This window comes from Euleptes europaea, chromosome 3 (assembly GCF_029931775.1).
Source record: "Euleptes europaea isolate rEulEur1 chromosome 3, rEulEur1.hap1, whole genome shotgun sequence".
Lineage (NCBI taxonomy): Eukaryota > Metazoa > Chordata > Lepidosauria > Squamata > Sphaerodactylidae > Euleptes > Euleptes europaea.
The window spans coordinates 106994051-107009895 of NC_079314.1; the positions used below are offsets into that span (position 1 = coordinate 106994051).

A 15845-nucleotide genomic window follows, 5' to 3' on the forward strand; every position below is an offset into this window, starting at 1 on the left:
TACACCTTACATGTACTGTAGCTGCAGGATTATTTCCCCCCCATGCTGGAGTCATAAGAGCTGTGGCTTAGGGGAAGGCTGGCAGGAGGGAGATGGACTATTTTCATGCCTTCTTCTTGAGATCACCACCCCCAGACTGCCTCCCCACCACCACCAAGTTCTTGTAAAGGTTCCCAGCAGGCATACAAGTAAGTTGGTTATGGTGATTTTTCCCCCCAGCAGAAAAAAGGCACGTAGGGGAAGAGTCTCCTTCAAGGTTTCTGCTTATAGAATGTTACATTGTAGAAACCATACTTTTCACCTTATCTCCTTTCCCAAAAGGTAATAAATCATACTTCAAGAAAAAAAAAGTCATTACTCGTTTTTTTATTTTATGAACAAAATCTTTTTTAAAAAATATAAGCTCTGTTAACTTGGCGGGGATGCTAAGTTTCCTTACCCTGTTCTTTCCTGTTACTGCCCCTGAGACCTGTCCCTTTTAAAGCTGCTGTCTCTACAAATTAATGACTTGCCCTAAGAAAGGAAAGCTCAAAGCTCTCTTGAATACCAAAACAATGGGGCAGAACTTGCATACCTAAATGGAAGTCAGTAATCACTCCATTCATCCCGGTATGGCTGCATAACAAGGAAGATATGTGTGTGGTTTGATGAAACGGTTAACCCAGGGGTTACTGAAGGTGGTTCTTCTATTATCAAGAAATTAATAGAGCAAGCATATGAATTGTGTGCATATGTCCCACCGTTAAAAAAGTCTGATTGCAATAATGGTGCTAAGTGGGATTTATAAAGCTGTAAGGTTACTCTTACGACTGCCATTATGTGCAAAACTAAATATGTATGGAAGTTTTTAAGAGCTGGGAAAGTATGTTAATATTCTCCGAAGCCGATGAATCGTTTTTCATGAAATTTTACATTATTGACACTACAGGTTTTATAATCCCAGCTGTTTTCGAACCCATTGGCTCGTTCCTGCTTTGTCTCTGTAGAGTCCTCTTATTAGAGTTGTATCCCACCCAACTATCTGCAATAAGCAGGGGAGACTTCTTTTCATACCCTCTGCTCTTCCCCCGCCCCCACTGAGTGTGATTACTCCTGCTCTAAGAGGGTTTTCTGTACATAGCCCCAGCGCTGCAGCTGGGAGAAGAATCCCTTGCATAACACTCACTTGTGCCTCCTTATCCAGTTAGGGATTCCCTTGGATGTGACTGGCTCTTAGGGCTGAAACGAAAGTAATGTGCCTACACTGATGTACAGGCAAATCTAACTTACTTTATTGTCGAAGGCTTTCACGGTCAGAGTTCATTGGTTCTTGTAGGTTATCCGGGCTGTGTAACCGTGGTCTTGGTATTTTCTTTCCTGACGTTTCGCCCGCAGCTGTGGCAGGCATCTTCAGAGGAGTAACACTGAAGGACTGTCCTTCAGTGTTACTCCTCTGAAGATGCCTGCCACAGCTGCGGGTGAAACGTCAGGAAATAAAATACCAAGACCACGGTTACACAGCCCGGATAACCTACAAGAACCAACTAACTTACTTTGCTTACATGGGTGGACTGTGTCCATCTTTCTCATTCCTAAGAAACTTCTTCAAATTCTGTTTCTAACTTGTTCTGTTCCTGACCTTTTCTCATGTTTGACGGGCACTCCTTTCCCCCCAGCTTAAGGCAGCACCTTTACGTCTTGCGGAGAATCCACCATATACTAAAGGCAGCTGTGTGCTTGCCTGTTTAAAATATACAGAACTCTTGTAATGGCTTATGGCCTTTTTTGTTCCTGAGGAGCAGGCTGTTTCAATGAGGATTCCCTCTTTGGATGGAGAGGCGACAAAATATCGTATGTCTCTTCTTTCTCTCTGGTAGGAAATTAGCATCCCCCCCAAAAGTATCTCAGAGCACGGGGGAGGGGAAGTCCACAGTACTTAGTTTTACAATCACAGTCACTCACAGCACCAAGATTGTCCAGACAAATAGAAGTTACAGATGGGAAGGCCCCTGGCCACATAATCATCCTTCAAAAAGCTCTGCTGTGAAAGCAGATAGTGCTGCAGAGAAAGTTAAACCCCAGTCCTGGCTGCCATCACAGCTATCAGCTGGCTGGTGGGCCACAAGCGGGCAGCTCAGAGTAACTCCACCCAGGCTCAGCTAGTTTCCCCAGGAACTGAGTTACATGCTCAATAAAAATCCCACTTTCCAGGGGCAAGTACAGAGAGGGAAGGCAGAATATAAACATAGTAGAGATAGCTGTGCCTGAGGACTAGCTTCTTGCTCTGCATTTTAGACCAATAAAGTAATTTCAATTGAAGGAGGAAATGTGTTGTGTATAGGGAAGGGGGAGAGAGAGTTCCCTGGGTGCACCCTATTCCAGAACAGGCTTTGGATCTACTGATTGGTTGGCATTCGGTTCTCCTTGGGTATCTTGGAAAAAGAGTCATGCTACAGTAGTTTACCTAACCCAATAGCTAGGTCTTCAGACCTGCCTTAAAAAAAAAACCTTAAAAAGCAAAACTGGGTGAAGACTGATTTTGCAGTCATGACTTATTGGTTCAGTTCTCTGTACAGCTAATCGCCCTTTGCTAGTGGAGCTTTAAGCTAGGGAGGGGTCACCCATGTTGGTCTGAAAGAGCATGCTTTCCTCCCCATGCTCTCACCCCCTTTTGTGGAGCTGCATGCACCCACAGGAAAGAAGACCACCATATGGTGAGAGGATTGGGGCTCTTGCCAAGATACCCAAGCGGTTACCTGAGACCTTTTCTATTTTGATCTCTCTCTGCCAGTTTCCATTCCATATCAAGACACAACATGAACCAAGCAGCACCAATAAATAAATATTCAAGAACACGAGAACGGGCTAGAGTCCTTTGTTTTGCCTTGTTTGTTCCAAGGGGAAGGCCCATTTGCATCTAATCCAATCGCTGTTGACCTCATAAATCAAAGCAAGTGAAGGCTGTCCTCAAAACAGAGCACCAGTTTCTTAAATCATGCAAGTCTACCTTGGAGAAAACCAGAGCCCCGGCAAGTGGAGATTGTTGATAGACCCTGTTGTCACCAGTGAGTTCTATGTCTCAGTCAAGAAGGGCTTTTAAGGCCCTTCCCTGAATAAAAATCAGGCATCGATGTCCCGTTTGCACAAAGTCTGTGCATAATGCAACGAGGTTTAAACACAGAGGTAGAAATTTTCAGCAAGGAAAAAGATGGGTCCTTTCTTCTTAAGATTGCAAGTACCGCTACTGTGATCCCATAAACTTTGCCTTGAGGCCGTTCTCTACCAGGAACCATACAGTGGCTGTTGCAGATTTTTTTTTTTAACAAGGTAACGGTTACAAGTGATTCCTTGCTGGGGGGCGGGGGGGCGGTGACAGTTGCACATTCTAAAGCCTAACATGTGGAAGCTGCTGCCAGTGCAGTCTCTTCCTAAACCCCAACCACCAGAAACTGCACTGGTGCCCAGCAGAGATGTGCCAAGTACAAACAGAAACCCAGAGGGGACCCTAGTAACCATGCTAAAAAAATGACATGTGGCTGAAACTGCTGTGATCCTATAAAACAGGCCTGGGCTTTTAAAAGTAACAGGTTGCTAACTTGCCGTCTCTTGGAAAAGGCAGTTGTCGACACATTTCTTCTTGCAAATGGTGTTCTTTTGTGTTGTTTTCCTCCAAGTAGCTACTTGAAGGAGCTTAGGGAAGGGGAGAACGGTTGAGCAAAACAGTGCCCTTGGCTTGCTCTTGGCTGTAACAGCTGGCACAGATGTGGCACCCTGAGCAGCAATGCTAAACAGAGGCACGTCTTTGTTTTTGATGGCCAAGGCCTTGTTCTCACTGAGCTGGTAAACCCGGGCTGTACAGACTGAAGATCTATGCAGGATGTAACATGACAGAATGCTACAAAACAAACAAAAAAAACCATACAGAATGTCTGCGTGTTAGCCAGAGGGTAGGTGAAAAAATAATCTTTGCTGTTTTGAAAGCAGAAAGAACCCAGAAAGTCTTATGACTTGCAAAGTCCCAGGGGGAGGGAGGGGGTTATAGCAGCCCAGACCTAAGTTTACCACCTCAGCCAGAACGAGGCCCAACTTAGCACCAGCATGAAAGTCCCTCAGTGAGTTTGGCACTGGCCTTATGGCGGAGTTCCTTTCTATAACGTTAGAAGCAGCCCCAGGGAGGAGAATGGCGAACAGGTAGTAGACTAGGCAAGTCGAAGTCCCAGAAGATAGCTAGCCCCTCTCCCCCCAACCATACAGGCAGTGGCAGCAGTAGGCGGCATCTCCGTAAGGCCAGAAAGGGACACCTGACCAAGGCTGAGAAGGTGGAGGAGCTGTTTGTTTTCCCTCCCCGTTCTGGATAAAATCAGCTCATGGATATGCTGAGAGAAACAACAGAGGACACAACAATGGGAAAGAAGGCAAAGTGTCTGCAAGCAGTAGCAAGTCATGAGAATCTGGGATTTAGGAAGCAGGAGATGGACGTAAGAGGCCTGGCTTGTGGGAATAAAGATCAACCAGCTGGGAGCAGAAATGGTCAGAGGAAGCTTATACTTGTCCTGACTTGAGTCCACTGCATGGTTTGGGTGGGCGTGAAGGCAAAGCATCCCTAAAACTAGGTGTAGCCCAGGTTCATCCTTTGACTTGAAGGCCCTTGTAACAGCAGGATACAAATAGAGAAAATAAATACAAGTTTTTACAACTAATGGGGTCTAGGAGGAGGTGGGAAGGGGTTAAGGCAAAGGGTAGGAGACAAAATGGGAAGACCAGGATGCAAAATGTAGACTACTTCCTGTTGCCCTTGAGATGGGGTTGGTGCCACAGAACTTGAACCGCTTGTGGGGCCTTAGTACCTGCATCTTTGGAGGGGGGGGGCGCTTCTAACTTTGCCAGGGAAATCCCATTCTTCCATGACTGGAATCAGCTTCAAACAGCTGTCTGCACTGACGCCCTTACAGCTGGATTCCTGGTAGCCATTATTTGGCAAAGGTGCCAACTGCTCAGTTGAGGTTTATAACAACTTTGTGAGCAGCGCCATCAGCAAGAGGAGAGCTCAGGCACGGAGTGAAAAAGGGATTTGGTTGCAGATTTGATGACTGGAGGAGACATTTGAATCTCCGGGTTGGGGTGGGGTGGGGAATGTCCCAGGGCAGAACTGGCATCCAGGTCAAAGCTGCCTACTGCAAATGATCCACAAGGAAAATGCAAGTTTAGGAGCAGGGTCTGGTGTATTGGGGGTGGGGGTGGGGGGTGGGTTCCAGTCTGAAAAGCAGGACTCATTGAAGGATTATAAATAGGAAATAACTTGGAGGGGGTTCCTAAACTAAAAAAGGAATGGTGACAAAGAAGAAGGTCAAGCCGGAGGCTGAAGGGCCAGGGTTCAAGGGGCGACTGGCATAGGCCCTAGGGTTGCCAACCTCCAGGTTCTAGCTGGAGATCTCCTGATCTCCAGCCGACAGAGATCCCCTCCACAAACCCCACCCTCCTCAGGCCCCACCCCAAAAACCCTCTGCCAGTGGCGAAGCGGGACTGGGCAACCCTAACAGCCCCTGATCCCGTCTCCCCACCCCACCCTCAGCTCTGTGCAGTGACGGCCAGCGTGCTGTCATAGCCATGGGGCCCCATGTCGTTCTCGGAGATGCCTCCTGCAACTGATCCACAAGGAAATGCAAGTTTAGGAGCAGGGTCTGGTGTATTGTGTGTGCGCGCGTGTGTGTGGGCAGGTGTTCCTGTCTGAAAAGCAGGACTCATTGGAGGATTATAAATAGGACATAACTTGGAGGGGGTTCCTAAACTAAGACTGGAATGGGGACAAAGAAGGTCAAGCCAGAGGCCGAAGGGCCAGGGTTCAAGGGGCAAGCGACTGGCATAGGCCCTGTCTCCCCCTAGGGCTGCCATGTCTGTCTTTGCCGCCAGCAGGAGGTTTTTGGGGCAGAGCCTGAGGAGGGCGGGGTTTGGGGAGGGGAGAGACTTCAATGCCATAGAGTCCAATTGCCAAAGCGGCCATTTTCTCCAGGTCTACTGATTTTTATCGGCTGGAGATCAGTTGCAATAGCAGATTGGAACTGGAGGTTGGAAGAAAAACAACAGCACTATGACCAAATTGTAACCCTCTGCCTATAAAGTTCTCGACCAGGCACAGCATGCAACAATGGCTATAACTCATTAAAATTATAGCGATTTTGTAACTCATTAAAATTAGTACCTGGAGGTTGGCAACCCTATCTCTCCCCCCCACCTAGGGTTGCCAGGTCCTCCTTTGCCACCGGCGGGAGGTTTTTGGGGCGGAGCCTGAGGAGGGCGGGGTCTGGGGAGGGGAGGGACTTCAATGCCATAGAGTCCAATGGCCAAAGCGGCCGTTTCCTCCAGGGGAACCGCTCTCTCGTCGGCTGGAGATCAGTTCTAATAGCGGGCGAGAGAATGGCAGAGTTGGAAGGGGCCACCAGGGCCCTCGAGCCCAACCCCCTGCACAGTGCAGGCCATTCCCAACGACCTGCCCCCTCCAGCTGGTACCTGGAAGTTTGGGGAAATAGGCCCGAGTTCCCAGAAGCAAGGCTGAGAAAACAAAGAGCGCCGGGCTCGATCATGCATGGGATGTGAATCTGAACCGAGTCCCGTTGGCATGCCAGAGGCCGGCGCTGCTTGTTTTCCCAGGGCCCGGACGTTGGCCAGCCTGTCTGCCCCCCCCCCCCCCCGCTCAGCTGTGCGCAGCGCCGGCCAGCGTGTTGACATAGCCGTGGGGCGCCAGGTCGCGCGGGCCGGGCGCGGGCGGGGGGCCGGGGGCGCGGGGGGCCTTGGGGCGCGCCCGGCGGGGCGGGCAGGCGGCGGCCTCGAGGCCCTCGAGGGCGCGGCAGGCGAGGAAGAAGAGGTTCTTGAGGGCGAAGACGGAGAGGGGCTGCTGGTGGCGCAGGAGCAGGAGGGCGCGCAGGGCCAGGAGCGGCGCGTCGAGGAGGCCGGCGGGGAGGAGGCCGTGCAGGGCCAGGCGGGCGGCGCCGGGCGGGCGGGGCGCGCTGAGCTCGTAGAGCCACAGCACGGGCGAGGCGAGGCAGGCGAAGTAGGCGGCCAGCAGGCCGTAGCGCAGCGGGGGCGGCAGCGGCAGCGGCAGCAGCTCCAGCAGCGAGGCGGCGTCGAGGAGGTCGAGGCAGGTGGCCAGGAAGGCGGCGGCGGCGCGGGGCTGGGGCGGCGGCCGGGGGGGCAGGAGCAGCTGCCCCCCGGCGGGGCCCTCGGGGCCGATGGCGCGCAGCAGGCAGTAGAGGAGGGGCGCGGAGAGGGCCAGGGTGGCGCGCAGCCCGGCGGCGCCCAGCGGCAGGCGCAGCTCCACCAGCTCCAGGATGGACGTGCCCAGCACCAGCGCCGCCTTGGGCGTGAAGGCGATGGCGTAGATGAGCCAGGCCAGGTGGGCGTACGCGAAGTCGCCGCCCCGGGGGGACGCCCCGACGCGGCCCCGGCCCCCGGGGGCAGGGTGGCCCGGGGGCGGGGGGGGCGGCGGGGGCCCTGCCCCCCCGGACGGGCGCTCCCCCCGGCGGCGGGCGCGGCTGTTGCGGCGGAAGAAGAGGCCCCAGCCGGCGGCCAGCACCACGTCGGTGGCGATCCAGCTGCACCAGTACAGGTCGGTGACGGCGATCAGGTAGAGGTCGAGCAGCGCGCCCTGGCCCAGCAGCAGCAGCAGCGACAGCGCCTGGAAGCCCCAGCGCGGGGGGCCGCCGACGACCCCCGGGGCCCCCGACGACGCCGCCCCCGGCGGAGCCCCGTACGGCTCCCCCGCCGTCATGCTGCAGCCCGAGCTGGAGGCGGGCGAGGCGCCGGCGGGGGGCGGCGCGGCGGCCTCCGGGGCGGCCGGCACCAGGGGCCTCGCTTCCTCGCCCTCCTCCTCCTCCTCCTCTTCCTCCTCGCCGCTGCTCCGGGAGCGGCTGGAGGCCGCGCTGGACCCCGAGCCCCGCCGGGTGCCGCCGCCGCCGCTCGAGCTGCTGCTGCTGGTGGTGGCGGCGGTGCTGCTGCCGCCGCCGACGCCCAAGAAAAGGGGCTGCAGGTCCGCGGCGGGGGGAGGCGGCGGAGGAGCCTGGAAGGAGCCCGACGAGGAGGAGACGGAGCGCTGGTTCGAGGCCCCCCGGTGCATGGTCGTCCTGCCCCCCGCGCTCCCGGACGGACGGACGGGCACCCCCGCCAGCAGCCTGCCCGGCTCAAGCCAGCCCCGGAGGCGCCGGGGATGGAGGGATGGGCGGATGGAGGAGGGGGGGGGGCCGGGCGGGAGCCGAGACCCGGCCTGGATCTTCCCTTCCTCGGGATCAGGAGAAACCCGGAGCGGATCCGGCGGACGGCGAAGAGTCCCGGAGTGGATCCAGAGGGAAGAAGCCCAGAGGGAGGGGGCGGGCGCCTGGGGGGGGGGGCAGGAAGGCAGCCGGCCGGGCAGGAGGGGGGACCCGGGAGCAGCTGCTGCTGCTGCTGCCGCCGCCGCCGCCCTATTTGCCCACCTCCTCGCAGCTGGCTTCGTGGCAACCGGGTGGGCGGCCTGGAACAGCAGCAGCAAATGAGTCACTTATCGGGGGAAGCCGGCTGCTGTTGCCTAGGCAGGCGCCTCGCATGCCCCCCCCCCTCCATCTACCTCCAAGGATACAGATTGAAGCTTCTTCCCCGAAAGAGATTAGTCCCCCCACCCCTAAATATCCCTTAATCACCAGTGGCTGTCAAGTGGCTGCCTTGATCCCCTTCTGTGTGGGAAAGACAGCAAGAGCCCCTGCAAGGGACAGGAGACTGGGGGGGTATTATTATTATTATTATTATTATTTAAAGGCCCCAGTTGGCTTTCAGACATTCTGAGAACAGTGCAACAAAGAGGAGCCTCTCAATACAACGTGCAGACTATAAAAACCAATAAAGGACATTCTAGCCGTATCTGAACAAGTAAGCTGCAGCTCACAAAAGCTCATACTCTGCCAGAATTTTTTTTATCTCTTTAAGGTCTTTATCCGTGACCACGTGGCCTAATGGATAAGGCGTCTGGATCAGAAGATTGAGGGTTCGAGTCCCTTCATGGTCGATATGTTTGGGGAGGGTCTGCAGCTCAGTGATAGAGCCTCTGCTTGGCGTGCAGAAGGTCCGGGTTCCCCAGCATTTCCAGTTAAACGGGACTAGGCGGGCAGGTGATGTGAAAGACCCCTGCCTGAGACCCTGGAGAGCTGCTGTCAGACTGAGTAGACAATACAGACTTTGATGGACCTAGGGTCTCTGATTCAGTATAAGTCAACTTCATGTGTTCAGGTGCTACTGGCCTCTTGCTCTTTTCTACGGCTAATAACAGACTAACACAACTACCCACCCTGATCTATAAAAACAAGGGTTTTTTTGGGGGGGGGGTTTAAACCCCTCATTAAAGCCTATTTAAACCACAAAATGAATTTTAAAGACTGCTGGACATCACCTGTAACATAGGTGCTTAAGTCCCTTCCACAGGCATGCAGGGCCATAGAGGATCAATCAATGCAGAGTACAGTAACTGTAGATCTTGTAGAGGAGACACTTTTTGCCCTGAACCACTAGGAGAGCAACTGGGGCTTCATATCACACATCAGTTTGCCAGCATCTCTAATTCAGGTCATCACAGCAGCCACATCAGAAATGTCTGAGTAACCTTCAAGGAAAAGGAATTGTGTCCATTCACATGCATGCATCTGTGATGTGGAGCAATTGCCAGCGCAGGCCTGTTGAGTGAACAAGCCCTGAACTTTGCAGCTAAGAGCCAGACTGCATCGTCAGCAGAATCCACTTTTCTCTCCAGTGGACTATCCAAACACATTCTCATCAGAATGTATGTCCCTTACAGGGTAGTACAAGAGGAGGAGTTGGTTTTTATATGACAATTTTCTCTACCTTTTTAAAGAGAATCAAAAGCAGCTTGCAATCTCCTTCCCTTCCTCTCCCCACAACAGACACTTTGTGAGGCAGGTGAGGCTGAGAGAGCTTAAAGAGAACTGTGAATAGCCCAAGATCACACAGCTGGCTTCATGTGTAGGAGTGGGGAAACCAACCTGGTTCACCAGATTAGAGTCCACCATTCTTAACCACTACACACACCCTCCTCAATTATAGAAGACTAGCATTCAGGGGATTTCTCCCCTCCCCCCCTCCTCCGCCCATACAAAATATGTGATTCGGAACCTGCAGTCTGAAGTACATGTGTGATTCTGTCTGCAAAGATTAGCACTACTCATATGAGGGAACAAGACTGAAGAAGAAGAGTTAGTTTTTATGTGCCGACTTCCTCTGCTACTTAAGGGAGACTCAAACCGGCTTACAATCACCTTCCCCCCCCACCCTCACAACAGACACCCAGTGAGGTAGGTAGGGCTGAGAGAATGTGATTAGCCCAAGGTCACCCAGCTGGCTTAATGTGTAAAAGGTAAAGGTCCCCTGTGCAAGCACCGGGTCATTCTTGACCCATGGGGTGACGTCACATCCCGACGTTTACTAGGCAGACTTTGTTTACGGGGTGGTTTGCCAGTGCCTTCCCGTCATCTCCCCTTTATCCCCAGCAAGCTGGGTACTCATTTTACCAACCTCGGGAGGATGGAAGGCTGAGTCAACCTTGAGCTGGCTACCTGAAACCAACTTCCGTTGGTTTTCATGTGTAGGAGTGGGGAAACAAATCCAGTTCTCCAGATTAGCCTCCGCCACTCATGTGGGGGAGCAGGGAATCAAGCCCGGTTCTCCAGATCAGACTCCACCATTCCAAACGACGGCTCTTAACCACTACACCAGGCTAGCAAGGAGCCCAACTGCAGTGAAATCAGCAAGCAGCTTCATCTTCAAAGGTACAAGGCAGTGCCACGGAACTTCAGCTAAACAGGAAAGGGCTGCAGACAAAAGGAATGCCTTGTATCAGTCAGTTCGAAACTAAACTTTATGCTTCCGTTTCAGGCGCAATCCTTTTCCACTTTCGTGACCCTTAACCAAGAGACCTTGTGGGTTCTTTTTGGCATAGTTGAGCTGCTTTGCGCTTTTTCTTCTTTGAGGGGCTCTGGGAGAAATGGAAATGGAGCTGGCAGGTGGCCACTAGGAGCTGTTTCTTAATTGGACGGGCCAGTGGGCTGCAGGGAAAGCAAGAGAGGCCAAGTTTTGTGGTGCAGGCAAAAATTCGTAATGTGGTGACATCAGCTTTGGCACAGGTTCATCCTCCGTTCACAGAAGCTCTGCCACGAGCTGTTGCCGCAGCGGCTCTGCTCCCTATCTGGGAAGCGTTTATTAATTTAAGACATTTCTGTCCTTCACTTTCAACGAAACTTTATGGTAAAACCAAACAATTAGAAGAAAAGGATGAGTTGTTTTTTATATGCCGACTTTCTCTACCACTTAAGGGAGAATCAAACCGGCTTACAATAACCTTCCTTTTCCCTCCCCACAACAGACACCCTGTGAGGTAGGTGAGGCTGAGAGAGTGTGACTAGCCCAAGGTCACCCAGCTGGCTTCACATGTAGGAGTGGGGAAACAAATCCAGTTCACCAGATTAGCCTCCGCCGCTCATGTGAAGGAGCGGGGAATCAAACCCGGTTCTCCGGATCAGAGTCCACTGCTCCAAACCACCGTTCTTTAACCACTACACCACGCTGGCTCACTTAAAAACAGAGAAACAATAAATACCAAATTAGTAGCAGAGTAAGTAAGAGCAGAAGCAAGCCTTGTACATTACCTACTACAAAGCATACAGCATTAACCATCAGCAGATAATCTGGAAAATTGAAATGTTTTTGCCCAACAGACTCAGCAGCAGGTAAAACATCGCAGGGTGGGAGTTCCAAAGATGAAGAGGAGCCACAGCAGAAAAGGTCCTGGTAGGATTTCTTTTCCAATGCTGGCATGATGTCTTCCCTGTAACCTATGGTATACAGCAATCTTGGGGAAGCATTCAGCACCAGGCTAAGTTTCCAAAAAGCCTTCAGGGCAACCCCTCAGAGAACACATTACAGTAATCTAACTTAGGTGCAATCAACACACTGCACAACTGTGGCTGCTTTCAAGTAAGAGCTGCAACTGGTGCACAAACTGAAGTTGGGTGAAGGTGCTACACACCATGCATGATGCCTCAGTGTCATCTGTAAGCATGGAACCAAAAGCATCCTCAAGTTGTGAAGCTGCTCTTATGAGCTTCTCTGTGTTTGCATTGGATTTACTTCTGTGTTCTGCTTTAGAAAGTTTTTTTTTCTTTTTAATCACTTGAAAGGTTTTGCTTTGTGTTTTTGTATTGTTTCAATATCTGTAGCTAGCTTGTCTTGAAGCTCAACTGGTAAAAATGCAGGTACACATTCAAATATAAATAAATGCATTCTGTTGGAGTAGCTGGCTCATAGTTATAGTGTGCCACGCTATAATGCATATAGGACACTTGATTTTATGCATTTATAATCTCCAGAGAATACCAAGTATAATTAGCATGTTTCAAATGTTCTAAACACGCTTGGCACCGAACACACATCACAATAATACACGTATGTACTTTGGTGTAAGACCCACTTAGTTCAAGGGGACACTTTCAACCAGGCTGTGCTTCCAGTCTTATTAGGTAGACTTGTTAAAGCAATCTACAGTTGCCGTAGTGACACCCCCACCTACAGAGAATTAATTGGGAACCAAAGATAGAATTAGAGGTAAATTTTAAATTTCATTACAAATTTCATTTTAAATTTTGTTACAAAGTTTTAATTTTTGTAATTTTGTAATTCAGTGTCTATGTATATTTAACTAGGTTGGCAGCCGCCCTGAGTGTTGCTTGAGTGTTGATCCTGTTGTAGATTGGGGAGGGTGCTGTGCTGAAGAAAACGTTGTACCGTGATTACAGTGAGCCTTAAACTGCAATCCTAAATAGAGTTACACCATCCTAAATCATCATTATGTTTAGGAGTGCCATGTCGGACTTTAAAGGTCTGAGTTCAAATCCCCACTCTGCTATGAACCTTGCTGGGTGCCCTTGGGCCAGTTTCCCTAACCTACTTCTATAAGGCTATAACCACTTGTAGAGTTTTCACCAAGCATATTGACAACCACACAATATCTCTGGAGCAAATCACTACTCCAGAACTACAACACAGAAGAGTTGAGAATGCAACACCACTGTACTTGAAATTATTAATTTTAATGTGGTGTCATTTCTCTCCATTTAGAAAGGTGGAGCCAGAAAAAGGCCAGTCATATACCATGGATTATTTAATCCCTCCTTTAACCCCTTGTCTTTGGATACGTCACTGGCTTTTTGTTCAGTCCTGATTTATGCATAAAGACTTGCATATAACAAGTGGGCCCTGCCTTAGGAGGCTGTGTATCATCCAGCATGCCCTGTATGAGTGCCACAATGTGAACGTACAACCGAATGCATGTCTGTAAACATAATAGCGTGAAAGCCTCCTGCTGCACCATGACCTCTGTTACTGGAGCATGGTGGTTATCTGTAAAACGGGAGCATGCAATAACCTACTTCTAATAATTTAATATGATAAAAGGAAATAGGACAGGCAGACTAGAATAGCTGTAAAGGACAGGAAGACACGAGTACCTGTAAAGCCTGTTGAACACTTCTTAGTCCTGCATTTATATAATTTTCAGTGCTTGATTTCTAACACTAAGGGGTACTAGTGGTCACACCTACCAAGAAGTCATGACTTGAAATCTCCCCCCCCCCCAAAAAAAAACTCTGTAATCAGAGGAGAGGAACTAAAGGCAATATGCACATCCTCAGTATTATTCCATGCATTTTCAGGGTTGAGTCTTGACATTAAAAACACAGTCTAAGAACAGGTTCTAAGCCCAAGGCCTGCGGAGTGCCTGGCTTTAATTAAGCCCTGATTATTCTCAATACTGACAGGGTCAGGGTCAAACCTCTAGCCAACAAGCCGTGACCTGGATTACAAGAATAATTCAGTCATATTTCTTAACTCTAAATTAGTTTTTTTTAATTGATTGATCCAGCTTTTGAGCCAAAGCTGATTGAAAAAAAAGCAGGTTACAGGGATTTAAAAATACAAATTATATTAAAGTTCAGTAAGAGAGGGGATTCTCAGCCTGGGCCAGGTCCAGGCATGCTAGAAGGGGTGCCTAGCGGCTTCCTGCCCTCTGTCTAATGGCATCGTCAATTAGAAGTGGTACAGCACACTAGAATATTTTTATCCAAGCCAGACCTTCCAGGACAAACTCAGATGATTTCCCTTGTTGCTAAAATTTAAGAACAAAGCCAGAGCATTTAAAGACAGTTTTAAAATCAACTGCATATTATGCGAGCATCTTCAAGTGGCTTGAAGAAGGAAGGGGGAAATGAAATATATGCAGACACAGGCACACACACAAATGGTTTGTCAAGAAAAACAGAGAACCCTGGAAGGTTTGAGGAGGAGGAATGCTCAAAATAAAGCTAAAAGCCCTACCGGAATTACATCTTGCTGGAGCCGTCAGGAGTTGGCAGCTCCAGAAGGGGAAACACAAAAGGAGAATAAGGCAATTTTATGCTGTTAAGACGGAGTGAGCACAGGCACCAATTACTACTTGAGTAAGAGAAGAACATCTTTCTGGATTATAAAGAGGAAGGATGGATGACTTATACATTTAAGATGGCAAGAACTGCAGTAAACCCAAATCAACGTCATGAAGGAGAAGAAATCAGTGCAAGGTAACAGGAATATTTTAATTCCCTTGATGCTTATTGCAGCACATTTCACTATGGTCGCCTAGGTTTCCTGTCTCTTTATTCTTCCAGCTTCTCTAATTCTCCATTTCTTTTCTTTTATTCAGTTTGTACCCCATCCTCCCCCCAGGTAAATCTTCCACTTTCTTTTCACTCGCTTCCTTTCTTGGCCATCTTCTGGTCACTAGGGGTGTGGAGGGGGGAGGTAGTTGTGAATTTCCTGCATTGTGCAGGGGGTTGGACTTGATGGCCCTGGAGGTCCCTCCCAACTCTATGATTATTCAGCATCGGTTCACATCTTAAATTTTGTGTGCACACTTTTGCCCACGTTTATTTCTCTTTTCTGCTGATACTTTGTTACTCAACCACACAGGCTCAATTTCATTTAGGACTGCAGTGGGGGAGGTTAAGCCTGCTCCCCCCATGCACACACACGTTTTTGAACATGAAATAGCCCAGGAGTCAGTATTTGAACTGCTGGGGGACACATACAGCATCACATCTAAATTTGCATCTCTTTTCCATGGAATTCTGTATTGCCTACTGCTCACACATCCCCTTCCTTTCCAGTCTTTAAAGAACATTTGAAAACTAATGTTTGTGTGTGGAGAGTGAACGAGAGAGTGAAACACACACACACACACACACAGAGAGAGGGGGGGTCTCCTGCCTTTATTTGAGCCCTTGATGTGTCTTCCCTGCTATCTATTTTCCACCTCTTTGCTTTTCTGACTTTTGTAAGCCTGCTGGCATGTACAAGCATCCATTGTCTACACAGCATTTGGATGCTGCCCCCTTGGAGAAAGACCTTTGCCCATCCACCATTGAATACAATTTACAGTACACTAACACTTCATTGTATGGCACTACATCACACCCCAAATGCAAACAAACAAAGTTGTTTTGGCTAATGTCTCAGGTCTGGCAAATTCCCAAGCGTCTAACCCAGTATTACATTTGCATCCCACCTTTGTGCCAAAGCAGCACCCGTGGCACTCCTGCCACTCATTTTATTCTCAAAACTACCATGTGAGGCAGGCTTGGTTGAAAAAATGGCTACCCCAAGGCTACCCAGTGAGAATCAAGGCCAAGTGATAATCTGAACCCAGTTCTCTCCAGGTTCTAGCCCAACATATTAACTGCTAGCTCTCCTGTATACAGTTAACTATACAGGTATAAAAACCAGCCTTTACCAACAGCTTACTGCCC

At 50.0% G+C, this 15845-nt stretch overlaps 1 protein-coding gene across 1 annotated transcript; it reads right to left on the reverse strand.

The window, feature by feature from the left end:
• Nucleotides 1–5547: 5547 nt before the first annotated feature.
• Nucleotides 5548–8089, reverse strand: TMEM121B (transmembrane protein 121B). Its single transcript, XM_056846592.1, has 2 exons — nucleotides 6688–8089; nucleotides 5548–5624 (listed from the first exon to the last, which is right to left on the reverse strand). The coding sequence occupies exons 1-2, from the start codon at nucleotides 8087–8089 to the stop codon at nucleotides 5548–5550; spliced, it is 1479 nt and encodes a 492-aa protein (XP_056702570.1).
• Between the last annotated feature and the right edge of the window lie 7756 nt (nucleotides 8090–15845).